At 36.0% G+C, this 16,971-nt stretch overlaps 3 protein-coding genes across 4 annotated transcripts in view; 2 read left to right on the top strand and 1 right to left on the bottom strand.

The window, feature by feature from the left end:
- Positions 1,763-5,480, top strand: LOC107635699 (receptor-like kinase TMK4). Of its 2 annotated transcripts, XM_016339251.2 has the most exons (3): positions 1,763-3,333; positions 3,472-4,029; positions 4,223-5,480. In XM_016339251.2, the coding sequence occupies exons 1-3, from the start codon at positions 2,199-2,201 to the stop codon at positions 5,416-5,418; spliced, it is 2,889 nt and encodes a 962-aa protein (XP_016194737.1). In that variant the 5' UTR covers positions 1,763-2,198; the 3' UTR covers positions 5,419-5,480. The 2 variants fall into 2 exon arrangements, with proteins under 2 accessions (XP_016194737.1, XP_016194736.1); XM_016339250.2 differs by having other exon boundaries at positions 1,763-4,029.
- Positions 11,138-14,785, top strand: LOC107637469 (receptor-like kinase TMK4). Its single transcript, XM_016340881.2, has 2 exons — positions 11,138-13,392; positions 13,470-14,785. Exons 1-2 carry the CDS (start codon positions 11,511-11,513, stop codon positions 14,642-14,644), a joined length of 3,057 nt encoding a protein of 1,018 aa, XP_016196367.1. The 5' UTR covers positions 11,138-11,510; the 3' UTR covers positions 14,645-14,785.
- The window catches only part of LOC107637468, a 1,096-nt gene continuing 352 nt past the window's right edge, over positions 16,228-16,971 (bottom strand). The window contains exon 2 of the mRNA XM_016340879.2: positions 16,228-16,963. Within this exon, the coding sequence (XP_016196365.1) occupies positions 16,640-16,963 (324 nt within the window). The 3' untranslated portion in view covers positions 16,228-16,639. The remainder of the gene's footprint in view (positions 16,964-16,971) is intronic.

The following is a 16,971-nucleotide window of genomic DNA, read 5'->3' as shown; positions in this document are numbered from 1 at the left end:
CATACAAAATATACATATTCTAAAAATTTTTAATCTCACTATTATAGATGTCATTGAAAAATTATATGCACTAGGAAAAGAAGAAGAATAAGTAGATGTCAGAAAAAAACTTACAAAAAATACAATTTTTGTATTACAACATAAAATATTATTAACATGTATTTTTACTGTATGCTATTTAAATTATTTTTATTAAAAATAATTTAAAAAGCATAAAATAAAAATATTTATTAATATTTTTTTATTCATTCTGTCAGACAATGTTTTAAGTGATACAAATTTAAAGTAGTACTAAAAAAAATAAAATTGATTCTTTGATTTAAATAACGAATTTAAATAAGTATAATTATAAAGATCTTAAAATATAATTATATATAAAATATTACAAAATAATAAAAAAAAGTATACATAATAAAAATAATAAAAGTGTTTTTTCTCATAAATTTATTTTTAAATATAATAAATATTTTTATTTTGTATTTAATCATCTAATAGAATCATTTTTATGAAAATGGATCTCCAACTCCTACTTGCAATTTGGATTAGAACACATTATATCAAATTGCAATCGACATAGCTTGTGGACTAGAATATTTGCATCGAAGATGCGGTATAAGAATTTTACATTTTGATATTAAACCTTAAAATATTCTCATGAAGATTTTTGTCCTAAAATTTTTTATTTTGGAATAGCCAAGATATGTTAAAAGAAAGAGTATTGTGTCCAGGCCATATTGAAACAAGAGAAACTATTGAATATATTGCACTGGAAGTATTTAGTTGCATGTATGGTGGACTGGTGGTGTTCCGCACAAATTTGATGTATATAGTTATGGTATGTTAATTCTTGAAATGATTGGAGGAAGAAAGAACTATGAAAGTAGAGGGTTAAATTCCAGCAAGATATACTTCTCAAAATGGATTTACAAAGATCTTGAACAAGGTAACATACCATCTCATATTCACTCACTTGTGTCACATGAAGAAAATGATCTGATAAAAAAAATTATTTTAGTGAGTTTATGGTGCATTCAAACAAATTCATCGGATAGACCATCAATAAATAAAATAATAAAAATGTTAAAAGGACCACTACACTTAATACCATTTCTTTTTAAGCCTTTCTTATATCCTACTTCAAGTCTACCATTACAAATTTCATATATATCTTCCAGCAACATGGATGATGAGTCAATTCAATGACCACGGTAAAAGATGACTCCCAAGAATCAAATGAAGCAAAAGAGAGAAATGCTGTGACAATTGGTGATGATTTTGATGTTTGATTGAGATGAGGAATAATTGATGATATTAAATTTATTAGCTATAATTATCCAAATGTGAGGATCTATAAATAGAAGAGTTATGTAAACCATATTTATCCTGTTTAAACATATTTATTTAAGACTCTTTAAAAGAATAATTTGTTCTTTTTATTTTATGAAGTACTAAATTATCTAGCATATCTAATATTTTAGAGGCTAATATATCACTCTATGTTTTTGTTAGTGCATGCATGATGAGAATAACTATGTTATGTGTATATTAAAATCAGTCATCAAAGTTAGTTATTACTTATTAGTGTAAAATATATATTAGAATACAAATATACATTAAAAATAAATTAAACCACGTATATATCTATATATAAATATATTGATGATTGATTTTAGTGTATAAATAGGATTTTTGTTATAAAATCTGTAGAAATCGATGATCTTCACATGTTGCATGCGTGGTATAAAATAACAATAACAAATCCAGAGACCATGGTTGATTGGTTGTTTTATGCTAGAGACCACTAACGTTAGTGGGTACATTTAGTCCAAAAGAAGCAGCTAGGTTAGCTTTGAATGGCAACGAATTAAAGTGTACCTTCACCTAACATTAGTCATTTTTTTAGTACTATATTCCCAGTTACTCTGGCTGGCAATTGGCATATTATCCCTCGTTCTCCTACTCAAATTCTATTGTATGTAGGTAACATTATTTGATTCATATAATATTTGGCATGGTGTTGGTGATGTATTATTGAGCTTCAACATTCTATTACATTCATGAGATGTAATCATTTTACTGGGTTCATGTTTGAATAAGTCTTTTACGAGAGAGGTGTGCAGTAAAGCAAGGCAGATAGATAGAATTATAACGAGTTTTGTAATAACATCATCTAAGTTTATTGCTACTTGCTTGCTCCGATGGCATACCTTAAATCAGAATCCAAAATTATTATTGGCTTTTATACTCTTGTGCTCTTCTTCATGACCTCTGTCCTTTCTGATGAACGAGAAGCTGCATACATGTTGAAGCTTATGAATGCACTCAAACCCCCTGCCTGGTCCAACACGAAGCCCGTGTGCGACTGGATAGGCGTGGCTTGCAACAATCAAAGTGGAAGGATTGAACAGATCTTTATCAATTCAATGTCACTGACGGGAACAGTTCCTGCAGGCCTCAACGACTCCCTCTCCCAACTCACATATCTCGATCTCTCCGACAATAATCTGAGTGGGCCTGTTCCCTCTCTCGCCAACCTCTCTTTCCTCCAAGTAGCGTACCTCGACAACAACAACTTCACCACCATCCCTCATGGTTGCTTCCATGGTCTTACTAGTTTGCGGCACTTGAGCTTGAATAACAACACCAACCTCCCACCATGGAACTTTCCTACCGATTTGACTGCTCACTCCTCCCATCTCCATACCCTCGACCTGTCTTCTACAAATCTCAAAGGCTCCTTACCACCAAACATATCCCATTCCTTCCCAGTTATGGAGTATCTTTATCTCTCTAACAACAACCTCTCCTCCATTCCTGAGGGTTGCTTCCACAACCTAACCAGTTTGACTAGTCTCCAGTTGGCCAACAACACCAACCTCTCACCATGGACCTTCCCCCTCGATTTGACTCATTCCTCATTGCAACTCTACCACCTCGACCTCGAGGCTACAAATCTCATGGGATCCCTACCATACTTGTCTCATTTCTTCCCACATTTGAACCTAGTCTCACTCTCTAACAACAACCTCTCCTCCATCCCTGAGGGTTGCTTCCACAACCTAACCAGTTTGAATGTCCTCTCTTTGGCCAACAACACCAACCTCAGACCATGGACCTTCCCCGACTTGATTCAGTCCACAAAAATACAAGAGCTCAATCTTGTTGCTACAAATCTCATGGGCTCTCTACCAGAAATATTTGACTCATTGCCAAGTTTGGAGACTCTTCTGCTCTCCAACAACAGCCTCACCGGTGTCTTGCCTGAGTCTTTTGGAAGACCCAATAAGATTACCACATTGCACCTCAACGACCAGAAGGGCAAAGGATTTTCAGGTACAATGGATGTCCTTTCAAATATGATCGATTTGTCTGAGGCGTGGCTTCAGGGGAACTCCTTTGATGGATATATCCCTGACATGTCTCGTTGTACCGCTTTACAAGATTTACGACTTGCGCACAATCGATTTACAGGTGTCATTCCACATTCTCTGATAAATCTCAGGAACCTGCAAACTGTTACTTTGAACAACAACTTTTTTCAGGGCCCTATGCCTATCTTTTCCGTAATTACCGAGAGTACGAATGTTGGAGATAACACCACCGATGCCTTTTGTCGAGACAACTTTGATCCTTGTGACGAGAGAGTTACCATTTTGCTTGAAATTGCATCTGCATTTGGATATCCTTATTTGTTGGCCAGTTCATGGCGAGGAAATAATCCATGTCATAATTGGAGTTTTGTTGCATGTACTGCGACTATGATTACAACCGTGAATTTGACAAGGCAGAATTTGACAGGAACTATCTCGGGTGCGTTTGGTAAATTAACTCATTTGGAAAACTTGTATCTGAGTGGTAACAATTTAAAAGGTTCAATACCTGAAAACTTGACCACTCTTCATCAGCTCAAGAATCTCGATGTCTCCCACAACAACTTATCAGGAAAAATTCCCCATTTCTCACGTGGAGTATACCTGAATACTGAAGGTAACCCTTTGTTCAAGAGAAATCCACCTGCTTGGATCAAAGGTACACTAATGATCTATTTGCATTGTGCATCAGTCTATGTATGCATGTTTAGCTTGTTTGCAAGTATATATGAGTCTGTGAGTGTGTGTGTATATATGAACTTACAATGCAGTATCAGTTTTATAGTTGTAGGGCTTTCTTTTATGGATAAAAGTCGCTGTTTGTAATTATACTTTTCATTTCAAGCATGCAGGCGCAATAGCAGCAGCAGCAGGTATTGGAGGTCTTGTTTCCTTGGTTATAGTTATTTGTAACCGAAAGAGGTGTCTTAGCTTCTTACAATGGATTTTGTGGAAGAAAACAGGACCATTTATTGATAATGAATTTGAAGAATTTATGAAAATTTATGGATCTTTGATGTTAAGGAGATATAGTTATTCTGAAGTGAAAAGCATGACAAACTCATTTCGTGATAAATTAGGAAGAGGAGGATATGGCATTGTATACAAAGCATGCTTAAGTGATGGTTGTCCAGTAGCAGTGAAGGTGTTGACCGAATCTAGCGGAAGTGGGGAGGAATTCCTGAATGAGGTAGCTAGTATTGGTAGAACTTCTCATATGAATATTGTCTCGCTGTTGGGATTTTGCTATGAAAAATATAAAAGGGCACTCATCTATGAATTCATGCCAAATGGTTCTTTGGATAAGTTTATCTATAAACAAGAATCTCCCAATGCTATTTGTATTTTGGATTGGAATACATTATTTCAAATTACAATTGGTATTGCACGAGGATTAGAATATTTGCACCGAGGATGTGCGACAAAAATTTTGCATCTTGATATTAAACCTCAAAATATTCTGTTAGATGAAGATTTTTGTCCAAAAATTGCTGATTTTGGATTGGCAAAAATATGCAAAAAGAAAGAGAGTATTGTATCTATACAAGGTACAAGAGGAACTCCTGGATACATTGCACCAGAAGTATTTAGCCGAACCTTTGGTAAAGTTTCTCACAAATCTGATGTGTATAGTTATGGAATGTTGATTCTTGAATTGGTGGGAGGTAGAAAGAACTACGACACCGGCGGATCACTTACCAATGAAATGTACTTTCCAGATTGGATTTACAAGGATCTCGAAGAGCAAAATATCCTTGGACGGGGTTTGTCCACTACTGAAGAAGAAAATGATATGATAAAGAAAATTACTTTGGTGAGTTTATGGTGCATTCAAACAAATCCATTGGATAGACCATCAATAAACAAAGTAGTAGAAATGTTAGAAGGACCACTTCAGTCAGTGCCATATCCTCCAAAACCTGTCTTATATTCTCCTCAAATGTCTATCTCACAGTTTTCACGAATCTCCTATAACAGTACAGATGAGGAGGATTCTGAGATTGTTGAGGAGACTATTTCCATCAATAATTCAAAATTTGCAAAATAAATGTAATGTAAGTAATACTCATTGTGATTGTAGTTTTGCATGCATTTTCCCCTTATGAGACATATATTGCTTTCCATAACTTTTTTCTTTCTCCTTTTTGGCCCTTGCATTCCTTCTATTAAAAATAGGAGTTAAACTCCAAAGTGGTTCCTGAGATTTACAGTTTGCACCAATTTAGTCCCTGACTTACCAATTGCACTATTTATGTCCCTGACTTTGTAAAAATTGCACCAAGGTTGTCCCTAGCCACATTTCCGGGCAAATTAATGAACGTCAGCAGTGACCTGGCACTGAGAAGCCACGCTGGCGTAGATAACGGCAAGCTGAGGTGGCAATTGAAACTGTTTGACCCAATGTGGTCCCTATACCTAGTTTTAATCCCAATTTCTAGCATGGCATCGTCGTGTGATTGTGTATATGATCATTTATGTTCAACAACTACAGGGATACGCAATATCATCAATTCACTTGCTAACTCTGTATGCACTTAACATATAACACTAAACAAGGAATGAATTCTACTATTTTAGTTCAATTTGGTGTTAAGCAAGAACATTCACCAAGTGCATAACCAAAATTCAATCTAAATCATCATAAAAACTTATAGAAAACTGCACAATATGAGTTACAATGCCTAATGAAAACAAAATTTGAAGCCTATGATGATCAGACATAAGATTTAACTTTCAGGCAATTTATCGAACAGGTTGTATGCAGGATTCATAAACAGCAATTTCAATTTAATGTAAGCATCAATCAACCCAAAAATTTCAACCAGCCAATACACATTCAGTCCAGAAACACAAATAATCAACTATCCTAAGTCTAACAAGATCAGTAAAAGCAGAATCAAAAGGCACTGAAATAAAAAAAAATAATTAGAAAAAAAAAGAAACAGACACAGAGGATGGAATGGAACCTGCGTTGAGGAGTGAAAAAAGAAGATAGCGTAAGGAGCGGAGGTAGTGTCGTAGTGGCACAGAGTTTCGCCGCCGCTGGTGGTTTTCACCGGAACTGGAAGGTGCAGACATAGGTGGCGCCACGAACAGGGGTGTTGCGTACAGGAGGAAAGAAATGGAGAAATAGGGAAGAAAGAAAAGGAAGAAGGGAGGAGGGAGGGTTAGCGACGGTGGTCGCCGGCGGTAGGGACGGACGGACGGACAGAAGGCTGGTGTGGAGGTCTGCGGGCTGGGCTGGGTTTCAGAGAAGAAGTGAAGAAAGAAAGAAGGTTGGGCGGGCGTGGCTTCTAGTGCCAGGTCACTGCCGGCGTTCATTAATTTGCCCAATGGTGCAATTGGTAAGTCAGGAACTAAATTGGTGCAAACCGTGAATCTCGGACCACTTTGAGATTTAACTCTTAAAAATAGTAAAAACAATTGCAGGGAATGAGTCACTTCTCACACTATTTGATTGCAAAACAATCCGTTGCTTGAATTGAAGCAATGTATAAGCTGATACCTCAAAGACAGGTTGGTATTGAATTCCTCTGTGAAGCTATGTTTGAATGAGGTTTTTTTTTTTAATGCATTTTTATCAACACATGGACAGATAATAAATATATATATAGAATAAATTATATTTCATTTAAGTTTCAATGAGTTGAATATGTATATGGACGAGTAGATGGTGGTGTGTAAGTTAAGCAAGAAATACTCAAAATGCCTATTTTTTTTTTTTTTTACCAAAGATAGAAGATTCGAACCCGCAACCTCTTAATTGAGTATAGGGAGACTATGTCATTTGAGCTATTACTCATTGCCTCAAAATGCCTATTAGTACTTATAGAAAGAGAGGTTCTTATAAATCCAATTAAAATTAAATTAATTTATGAATCTGATATGCTTTAATTTTATAGTTTCTAGTTACAGGTTTGTGAATTAAGAACCGGTGATACCGGGTTGAAAGTGACTTATCAAAGAGGGAGGAGATTTAACTAAGAAAGTGACTTATCAATCAATATTAAAAGCAGCAATTTCAGTTACACTTGGATGACTTAGATTAAACATAATTCTTGATAGTTTACGGGAAAACACTGTGCATTACTTCATTAACAGCTACTTTTTACTCACCCTGATCCATTGGAATTCGCAAGATTTATTATATTTGCCATAAGGTAATTAAATCTGACGCATGTTTTTCTATTTAATTCACGTAATATTCAATGAATCACATAATTATTCAGAAGTGAAGAGAATCACAAATTCATTTTGTGATCAATTAGGCAAGGAAGGATATGGTGTCGTGGAAGAATGGAAGTTAGCTGATGGTTCTCTTGTTGCAGTGAAAGTGAAAAGTGAATGAAGAGGGAGTGGAGAATAATTCGAAAATGAAGTTGTTAGTATCAGTAAACCATTTGCACGTGAATATTGTCTCACTTTTGGGTTTTGTATGAGAGAAATAAAAGGGCACTCATTTCTAAGTTCGTTTTTAATAGTTCCCATCTATGGAAATGGATCTCGAACTCTTACTTGTAATTTGGATTGCAACACATTGTATCAAATATTCAAATTGCAATTGACATAGCTTGTGGACTAGAATATTTGTATTTTGATATTAAATCTCAAAATATTCTTTTGAACGGAAATTTTTGTCCCAAAATATGTCAAAAGAGAGTATTGTGTCTGTGTTGGGAACAAGGAGAACTATTGCACTTGATGTATGATGAGTTTGGAAAACTCTAAATTAATATTTGTGATGATTAAATATTATTAAAATAATTAATTGCAAATTTATTAATTTGATTTTCATCTAACATATGTTAATTAATAATTTTGTGTTGCAGGTTTTATAATTGGGCCGAAAATAAAATATAATTGCTACAAGCCCAAGTGTGATTTTATTTCTAATTCAGATTTGATTCAAAAATGTTCAAAGAAGTATGGCTGAATTGTTGTGATATTATTTGGGCCAAATTGAAGCTATTATTGTTACAAGCCCAAATTAATATTGATGTGATATTATTTGGGCCAAATTGAAGCTATTATTGTTACAAGCCCAAATTAATATTGATGCTACAAGATCCAATGCATGATCTGAATCCACTAAGCATAGAAAGCAAAGTTCTATTGCTTCCAACAGAACTTCTTTACTCATCAAAAAGTAGAATTCAAAATTTTATTGAGTAAAGCTAATAAATGCATGGGAAATATGAGAGAGAAAGTTTCATTGATTTGATTGATGGCCTTTAATGAAAGGCACACTACCAAGAAACAAAAAGGAAGTGGACATTTAATTTATTTTGTCTAAATCCTTTAGTTAATGTTCATACCTTCCTTTCTTCTCTCTTTTGCTTCTAACCTTCGGTCATAACACAGAGAAACCATGGAAGCTAAGCATAGCCACCGAAGAGAAAAAGAAGCACGCTACAAGACCATCAAAATGATGGCACGAAAAAGAAAAAGAAAAGTATGCTGTGGCTAAGATCTTCAACCATGAATGGTAAGATATGGTGATGAGATCTTGGCTTTTTCATACCAAAAATGGTAGAAGAAGATCTCGGCCAACAAGAAAGAGATTCTTGGAGGCATGACTTGTCTTTGATTCTGCTCAACCACCACAGGAAGTAGCTAGAGTGGCGAAGTGATGGAAGAGGCAGAGACTGGAGCAGATGAAGCCATCATCATCATGAAGTATCAAGGGTCAGAAATCCATCTTGGAGAGCAAGCCAAGGATGGAGCGTTCGGATTGATGAATGGTGATGACCAAGAAAGGACTAGAGGTAATTGCATGTTGGGTTTTGCATGGTTATCTCTTCTCTCTCTATGTGGCCGAACCGGTTTTGTTTCTTGGAGAAGAAGAAGTTGGCTTGGTTTTTGGCTTCAAAAGTGGAGGCTTCCCTCTTCTATAAAAAGAGAGAACAGTCACTGTTTGAAGTAAGGAGAAAGTTTGAGAGTGCAAGGCACAGAGTTCTCAGAGCTACCTGAGCTAACAGATTTTTCTTCTCCTTCAATGTATTCTGTTTTGTAATTTTTCTGTTTAATTTTGTCATGTCTTGAGTCTCATGGAAAAAGGCAAACAGTGAGGTTTGTATGAAAAAGCCATAGAGCGGAAAAAGACAGAGAGTGCAAAATTAAAAGAAAAAGTCATAATTGTAATCAGGAAGATTATAGTGAAATTCCATCATGTTTGTGATGGAGACTGGATGTAGGCTGCACTGCACTTAGCAGCCGAACCAGGATATATCTGGGTGTAATTTTCTCTCTTCTCTACTCCATTTCTGTTTCTACTGCACAAGAGCAAAAACAAAAAATATCTCGTGTCAAGTGATGAGACAAAAAGAAAAATCTCGTGGCCAGGGACGAGACAAAAGAAAAAGTCTCGTGGCTAGTAACGAGATAAAAAGACAAGAAGTTTTCAAAGTTGGTTTCAAAGGTCAGCAAGTATTATCAAGCGAAAAAGGGGGCTAAGATTCAACTCCCCCTTCTCTTAGCCACTGATAACCATCAATGTATTTAGTCGCATGTATGATGGTATTTCTTACAAATATAATGTATAAAGTTATGCCATGTTAATTCTTTGAAATAATTGGACGAAAAAAGAATTAGGAGAGTTGATTGTCAAATTTCAACGAAATATACTTTTTAGATTGGATTTATAAAAATCTTGAGCAATGCAATATATCATCTCGTACTCACTTATGACGGATGAAAAAAAATAATCTGATAAAAAAAACTTACTTTGGAGAGTTTGTGGTGCATTCAAACAAATACATCAAATAAACTATCAATAAATAAAGTAGTAAAAATATTAAAAGGACGACTACACTAAATACCATTTTCTCCGAAGCCTTTCTTGTATTCTACTTCTTACAAATTTCACATATATCTTTCCAGCAACATGGATGATCAGTCCAATTCAATTACCATGGTGAAAGATGGCTCCCTGGAATCATGAAGCAAAAAACAGAAAGACTGTGATAATTGGTGATGATTTTGTCCATTGATATTTGATTGAGATGAGAGATAATTGATGATATTAAATTTGTTAGCTATAATGATCCAAGTGCGAGGATATATAATAATAGGAAAAGGGTGAGAAAAGAAAAGAAATATAACCTTGGCAGAGCACCATTCTACAACTTGTTTCAAGTTCTGCAGTCTGTTTATCTCTTGTTTTCTTGTTTTCCTTTCTTTTTCCCAAAGGGTCCCCTTCCTGATCTACAAATAATAACATATATCCAAAATTTACTCCACTTCTTGGCTACTTAGATTAAAAGTAAATATGAATCATAATTAGTTTGTGGTTTGCATCCTTTCCTATTCTCACTGTGCAGGTCACGCAAATGTTACAAAAATAATGGGCAGTGTTAAACCCTTTAGTATGTCTGGCAGTTAATGAATCTGGCAGCAAAGGAAGACAAAATTGACAGACACCTGAAACTCAATGTAATACATAAATAACTAAGAGAAATGCTAGGGGTTATCAAAATTTTTTATTTTTGGCCATTATTTAGTTATTAATTTAATTCTTTTAGTTTAGTTCTTTTAGTCTAATTATTCAACAACATTCTTTATCTCATATTTTTAAATATTAATAACTAATGGATGACCAAAAATAATGAATTCTTATAGTCTTCTAGCATTCTTCAATAACTAATTCAAGAGAACTAAGTGTCACCATAGAAATTAGAATGCAGTTGAAGATATAATATTGCAATTGTTCTAAGATATATTATGAAACTTTACATATCTCATTCCACGCTTGTTTTTCATAACCCAATTAATTATTTTTTATTTTTTTTTTAAGGTCAGAGTTTATAAAAATGATAAAAGGGTTTAGCGCCGGCTGAGGACTTAATTGAGATGCTTGTTAGTACCCTGGCTGCCAATTGGCATATTATTCCTCGTCTTCCCGTTCAAATTCTATCATGTATAGATAATTGTTGAGAGTGATTCATATAACAGTTGGCATCATGATGGTGATGCATTGAGCTTCAATATTGTATCACATTCATAAGCTGTAATTTTTTTTACTCGGTTCATGTTTGATATATCTTTACGTACACACTGTACTCAGCCAAGGCAGAAAGAATCATAACAAGTTTATATGAACAAGAGTATAAGATCATCCAAGTTTGTTACTTGCTCTCTCCAATGGCATACCTGAAATCAGAATTCAAAATTATTATTGGATTTTATACTCTTGTACTCTTGTTTTCTTCTTTCTTCAGGATTTCTGTCCTTTCTGATGAAGCTAGCAACGAAGGTGCATACATGCTGAAGCTTATGAATGCACTCAAACCCCCTGGCTGGTCCAACACCACCCATATGTGTCACTGGACTGGCGTGACTTGCAACAATCCAAGTGGAAGGATTGAAAAGATCGATCTCAGTTCAAAGTCTCTGACGGGAACAGTTCCTGCAGGCCTCAACGACTCACTCTCCCAACTCACAGTACTCGATCTCTCCTACAATAATCTGAGTGGGCCTGTTCCCTCTCTCGCCAACCTCTCCTTCCTCCAGGAAGTGTACCTCCACAACAACAACTTCACCACCATCCCTCATGGTTGCTTCCATGGTCTTACTAGTTTGCAGTACTTGATCTTGAATAACAACACCAACCTCAAACCATGGAACTTTCCTACGGATTTGACTGCTCACTCCCCTCAACTCAATATCCTCTACCTCTCTTCTACAAATCTCATGGGATCCCTACCAAACATATCCCATTTCTTCCCAACTATGCGAGATCTTGATCTCTCTAACAACAACCTCTCCTCCATCCCTGAGGGTTGCTTCCACAACCTAACCACTTTGTATGGCCTCTTTTTGGCCAACAACACCAACCTCGCACCATGGACCTTCCCCCTCGATTTGACTCATTCCTCATTCAAACTCTCCGACCTCTTTCTCGAGGCTACAAATCTAATGGGATCCCTACCAAACCTGTCTCATTTTTTCCCCTACTTGAGAACCCTTTCTCTCTCCAACAACAACCTTACCTCCATCCCCCAAGGTTGCTTCCAGGGTCTACCCTCTTTGACGTGGCTGTGGTTGCGAAACAACACCAACCTTGCACCATGGACCTTCCCCGACTTGACTCACTCCACACAACTGAAAGAGCTCAAGCTTGCTGCTACAAATGTCATGGGCCCTCTACCAGAAATATTTGACTCCTTGACAAGTTTGGAGACTCTTCTTCTCTCCAACAACAGCCTCACTGGTGTCTTGCCTGAGTCTTTTGGAAGGTCCAAGATTACCACATTGCACCTCAACGACCAGAAGGGCAAAGGATTTTCAGGTACAATGGATGTTGTTTCAAATATGATCGATTTGTCTGAAGCGTGGCTTCAGGGGAACTCCTTCGGTGGATATATCCCTGACATGTCTCGTTGTACCGCCTTACAAGATTTACGACTTGCGCACAATCGGTTTACAGGTGTGATTCCAGATTCTCTGATAAATCTCAGTAGCAGGAACCTGCAAACTGTTACTTTGAACAACAACTTTTTTCAGGGCCCTATGCCTACTTTTTTCGGAGCTTCTGACACTAATAACACCGCCAATGCCTTTTGTCGAGACAACTTTGATCCTTGTGATGAGAGAGTTACCATTTTGCTTGAAATTGCATCTGCATTTGGATATCCTTATTTGTTGGCCAGTTCATGGCGAGGAAATAATCCATGTCATAATTGGAGTTTTGTTGCATGTACTGCGACTATGATTACAACCGTGAATTTCACAAGGCAGAATTTGACAGGAACTATCTCGGGTGCGTTTGGTAAATTAACTCATTTGGAAAACTTGTATCTAAGTGGTAACAATTTAAGCGGTTCAATACCTGAAAACTTCACATCTCTTCATCAACTCAACAATCTCGATGTCTCCAACAACAACTTATCAGGAAAAGTTCCCGATTTCTCACGTCGGGTAAACCTGAATACTGAAGGTAATCCTTCGTTCGAGAGAAGCAATCCTTCGCCTGAGGGAAGAAATCCTTCGCACAAGAGAAGAAATCCACCTGCTTGGATCAAAGGTACACTAATGATCTATTTGCACGGCTTTCTTCTATGGATATAGGTCGCTGTTTGTAATTATATTTTTTCATTGCAGGCGCAATAGCAGCAGCAGCAGGTATTGGAGGTCTTGTTTTCTTGGTTATAATTATTTGTAACCGGAAGAGGTGTCTTAGCTTCTTACAATGGATTTTGTGGAAGAAAACAGGACCATTTATTGATAATGAATTTGAAGAATTTATGAAAACTTATGGATCTTTGATGTTAAAGAGATATAATTATTCTGAAGTGAAAAAGATGACAAATTCATTTCATGATAAATTAGGAAAGGGAGGATATGGCATTGTATACAAAGCATGCTTAAGTGATGGTCGTCTAGTGGCAGTGAAGGTATTAACCGAATCCAGCGGAAGTGGGGAGGAATTCCTAAATGAGGTAGCTAGTATTGGAAGAACATCTCATGTGAACATTGTTTCGCTTTTGGGATTTTGTTATGAGAAGTATAAAAGGGCACTCATTTACGAATTCATGCCAAATGGTTCTTTGGATAAGTTCATCTACAAACAAGAATCGTCAAATGCTATTTGTAATACGGATTGGAACACCCTGTTTCAAATTACAATTGGTATTGCACGAGGATTAGAATATTTGTATCGAGGTTGTAATACAAGAATTTTGCATCTCGATATTAAGCCTCAAAATATTCTGTTAGATGAAGATTTTTGTCCGAAGATCGCTGATTTTGGATTGGCAAAAATTTGCAAGAAGAAGGAGAGTATCGTATCTATAATAGGTACAAGAGGAACTCCTGGATACATTGCACCAGAAGTATTTAGTCGAACCTTTGGTAAAGTTTCTCATAAATCTGATGTGTACAGTTATGGTATGTTGATTCTTGAATTGGTGGGAGGCAAAAAGAACTACAACACCAGTGGATCACTTACTAGTGAGATGTATTTTCCAGATTGGATTTACAAGGATCTCGAGCAAAATACACTTGGACGAGGTTTGCCCACTACAGAAGAAGAAAATGATATGATAAAGAAAATTACTTTGGTGAGTTTATGGTGTATTCAAACAAATCCATCAGATAGACCATCAATAGATAAAGTAATAGAGATGTTAGAAGGGCCACTTGAATTAGTGTCATATCCTCCAAAACCTGTATTATATTCTCTAAAAGTATCTATCTCACAGCTTTCACGGATCTCCTATAGCAGTACAGATGAGGAGGATCCTGAAATTGTTGAGGAGATTGTTTCCATCAAATAAAATGAGTTAACATGTGTAGTGTAATTATACTGTAAGTTATATTCTCACTTAGATTGTAATTGTGTATGTCTTTCCCTCTTATGAGGCATACATGAAAATATGCTTTAATTTTCATACTGGGCGGAAAGTGTAATTAAATACTTTATTGCATGCTGTTTATCATTGAGATTTATAGGAAAACTATACTCCTTATTACCTAAAGTATGAGTTAAAAAATAAAGAAACAAGTGTATATGTGCAATAAATACATAGACCCAGGCAACTCACTCTATTGGATTTTGTCAAAGCATTAGGTGAAAAGTAATTGTAAGTTGTAACTAACCATACAATCAAAACTCAGAAAGCGATTTATTAATCAATTAAAAGCAACAATTTCGGTTACACTTGGATGACTTTGATTAAACATAATTCTAGCTTGTTTATGAGAACACCCTGTGCCATTAATTCATTAACAGCTACTTTTGCTTACCCTGATCCCATTGTAATTAAAAAGATATATTATTCAATGATAATTTCATATATTTTGTTACTTTGGACTAAAATGTACCTAGACCGAAATTTTCTTAATTGGAATTTGCTTTTGTCTTAATTAGCTAGTCAAGAAGCAAAAAAGATTCCTTCTAACTTCTAACTTNNAAAGGCTGTTAGATAAAACAAATCCTCAATAATGCACATGGTAGGGACTGTGGAGATAGTTAACCTTATTTCACACAATTTGAGGTCAATTTTAATCAAAGAATACAAACAAAAGTGGCTCAGCATATTTTGCCATATGTATATGCAATTAGATACCATGCAACCCTAAACGGGTACACTTAACTCTTTCTCTTTGGCAAGCATAAAACATTGTCATTTTCTTAGGTTGCAAATTTGACTCTGTCCCTATGAAACAAAAGATAACGATAAACTTGTGATTAAGATATTAATCACAACGGATTTACTCACAATTAAATCTCAGATCTGAAATCTCTCTAGCTAGGTAGCATCATCACTTGCCAACATTATGCCCAACATCATTATTTAGGAACCCCATAGTTTAGAATATTAAAGGCTTCCAAATGTACAACAAATGCAGAATCCACATTATGCACTGAATGGAAATTCGTACACGGGCCTACCATATCAAGTGTTTAGGACTATACAAATACAAAAGAATATTTATAATGTGCATGTATTATTGCCCTTTAATAATTGAACTAGAACTAAACACTATACTAGAATTTAGCCACAATAAGACATCATTATTATTAATTTTCACTTTCTCATTATGCACACCAACAACCTAAATAAAGCATTATTACTTATGCTTAAGTGTGAGAACATCTAAAAATGCCTTTAATCTAGAACATTAGTACAAAACTAGAAGATAAAGACACTAGTAGTACTTAGAAAACAAGAAAACATCTCAGGGCAGAGACACATGGAAACTGCAAATAGAGAGAGACTTTTGTTTTTTTTGGAAAGCATCCTAGTTCTCTTAACTCATCCACGTCCCAATATTACTAAGTACTAACACGTACACTTATTAAATTTAGTTATCTATTAATCAATCACTTAATTAATTAACTAATGATTCTCCAAAGTCAAAAAACAAAAATCAAAATATCGCATTGCATTGCATGCCATTTTCTTCTGATCTTCTACACGCAAAACAAAAATTTACAAGAATACAAAAGAAGCCGTTGGGCATCGTTAGTCAAACGTACAACTTCCAACAAATACGGCGTCGTATAGATGCTACCGTAATGTTAAAAAATAAAAATGCGCCAAACGTTGTAGTTACGTTAAGTCGTTAAGCACACCCATAATGATATAACAAACGCACGCGGAGCACGTTAGCAGCAAGCAGAGAATATTATTCTTTTCTTTTTTTTTTTTTCTTTTTTTTTTCTGTTTCTTTTTTTCTCAAAAATTTAAGTTAACTAGTTAAGTAATGAAATAAATAAATAAAAAAATAAAAATTCCGGAATTAAGCTTATCCGTACAGTCATGACACTACTCAGGAATTGTCACTAACATCGGTCGCCATGCTCGTCGGAGTAACCGGTACCGGAACGCCGATGTTATTGGCCGGAGAGCTGCGCCGCTGCTGCGTCGGAGTGGAGATCCGGAGCGGAACCTGACGCCGAAAGCGGAGCCGCCGGAGACAAATCCGTCCTGCTCATGGTGGTGGAGCTGTTGCTGCTGTTCTAATTCTCGGCAGCTCTTGGCGGCGGCGGTGTTTTCTGCTGGCGGCGGCGATGGAGAGGAGACGAAGAGGTCCTTGAGCTTGTGGCGGACTCTGGTGGTGGTGGTGGTGGTGTCGGGGGGATCTTGCGTTGGCGGAG

Source organism: Arachis ipaensis, chromosome B04 (assembly GCF_000816755.2).
Source record: "Arachis ipaensis cultivar K30076 chromosome B04, Araip1.1, whole genome shotgun sequence".
In the NCBI taxonomy this organism is placed as follows: domain Eukaryota; kingdom Viridiplantae; phylum Streptophyta; class Magnoliopsida; order Fabales; family Fabaceae; genus Arachis; species Arachis ipaensis.
The sequence above is the reverse complement of the archived record's forward strand: the minus strand, read 5'-3'. Positions and strand labels throughout refer to the sequence as shown.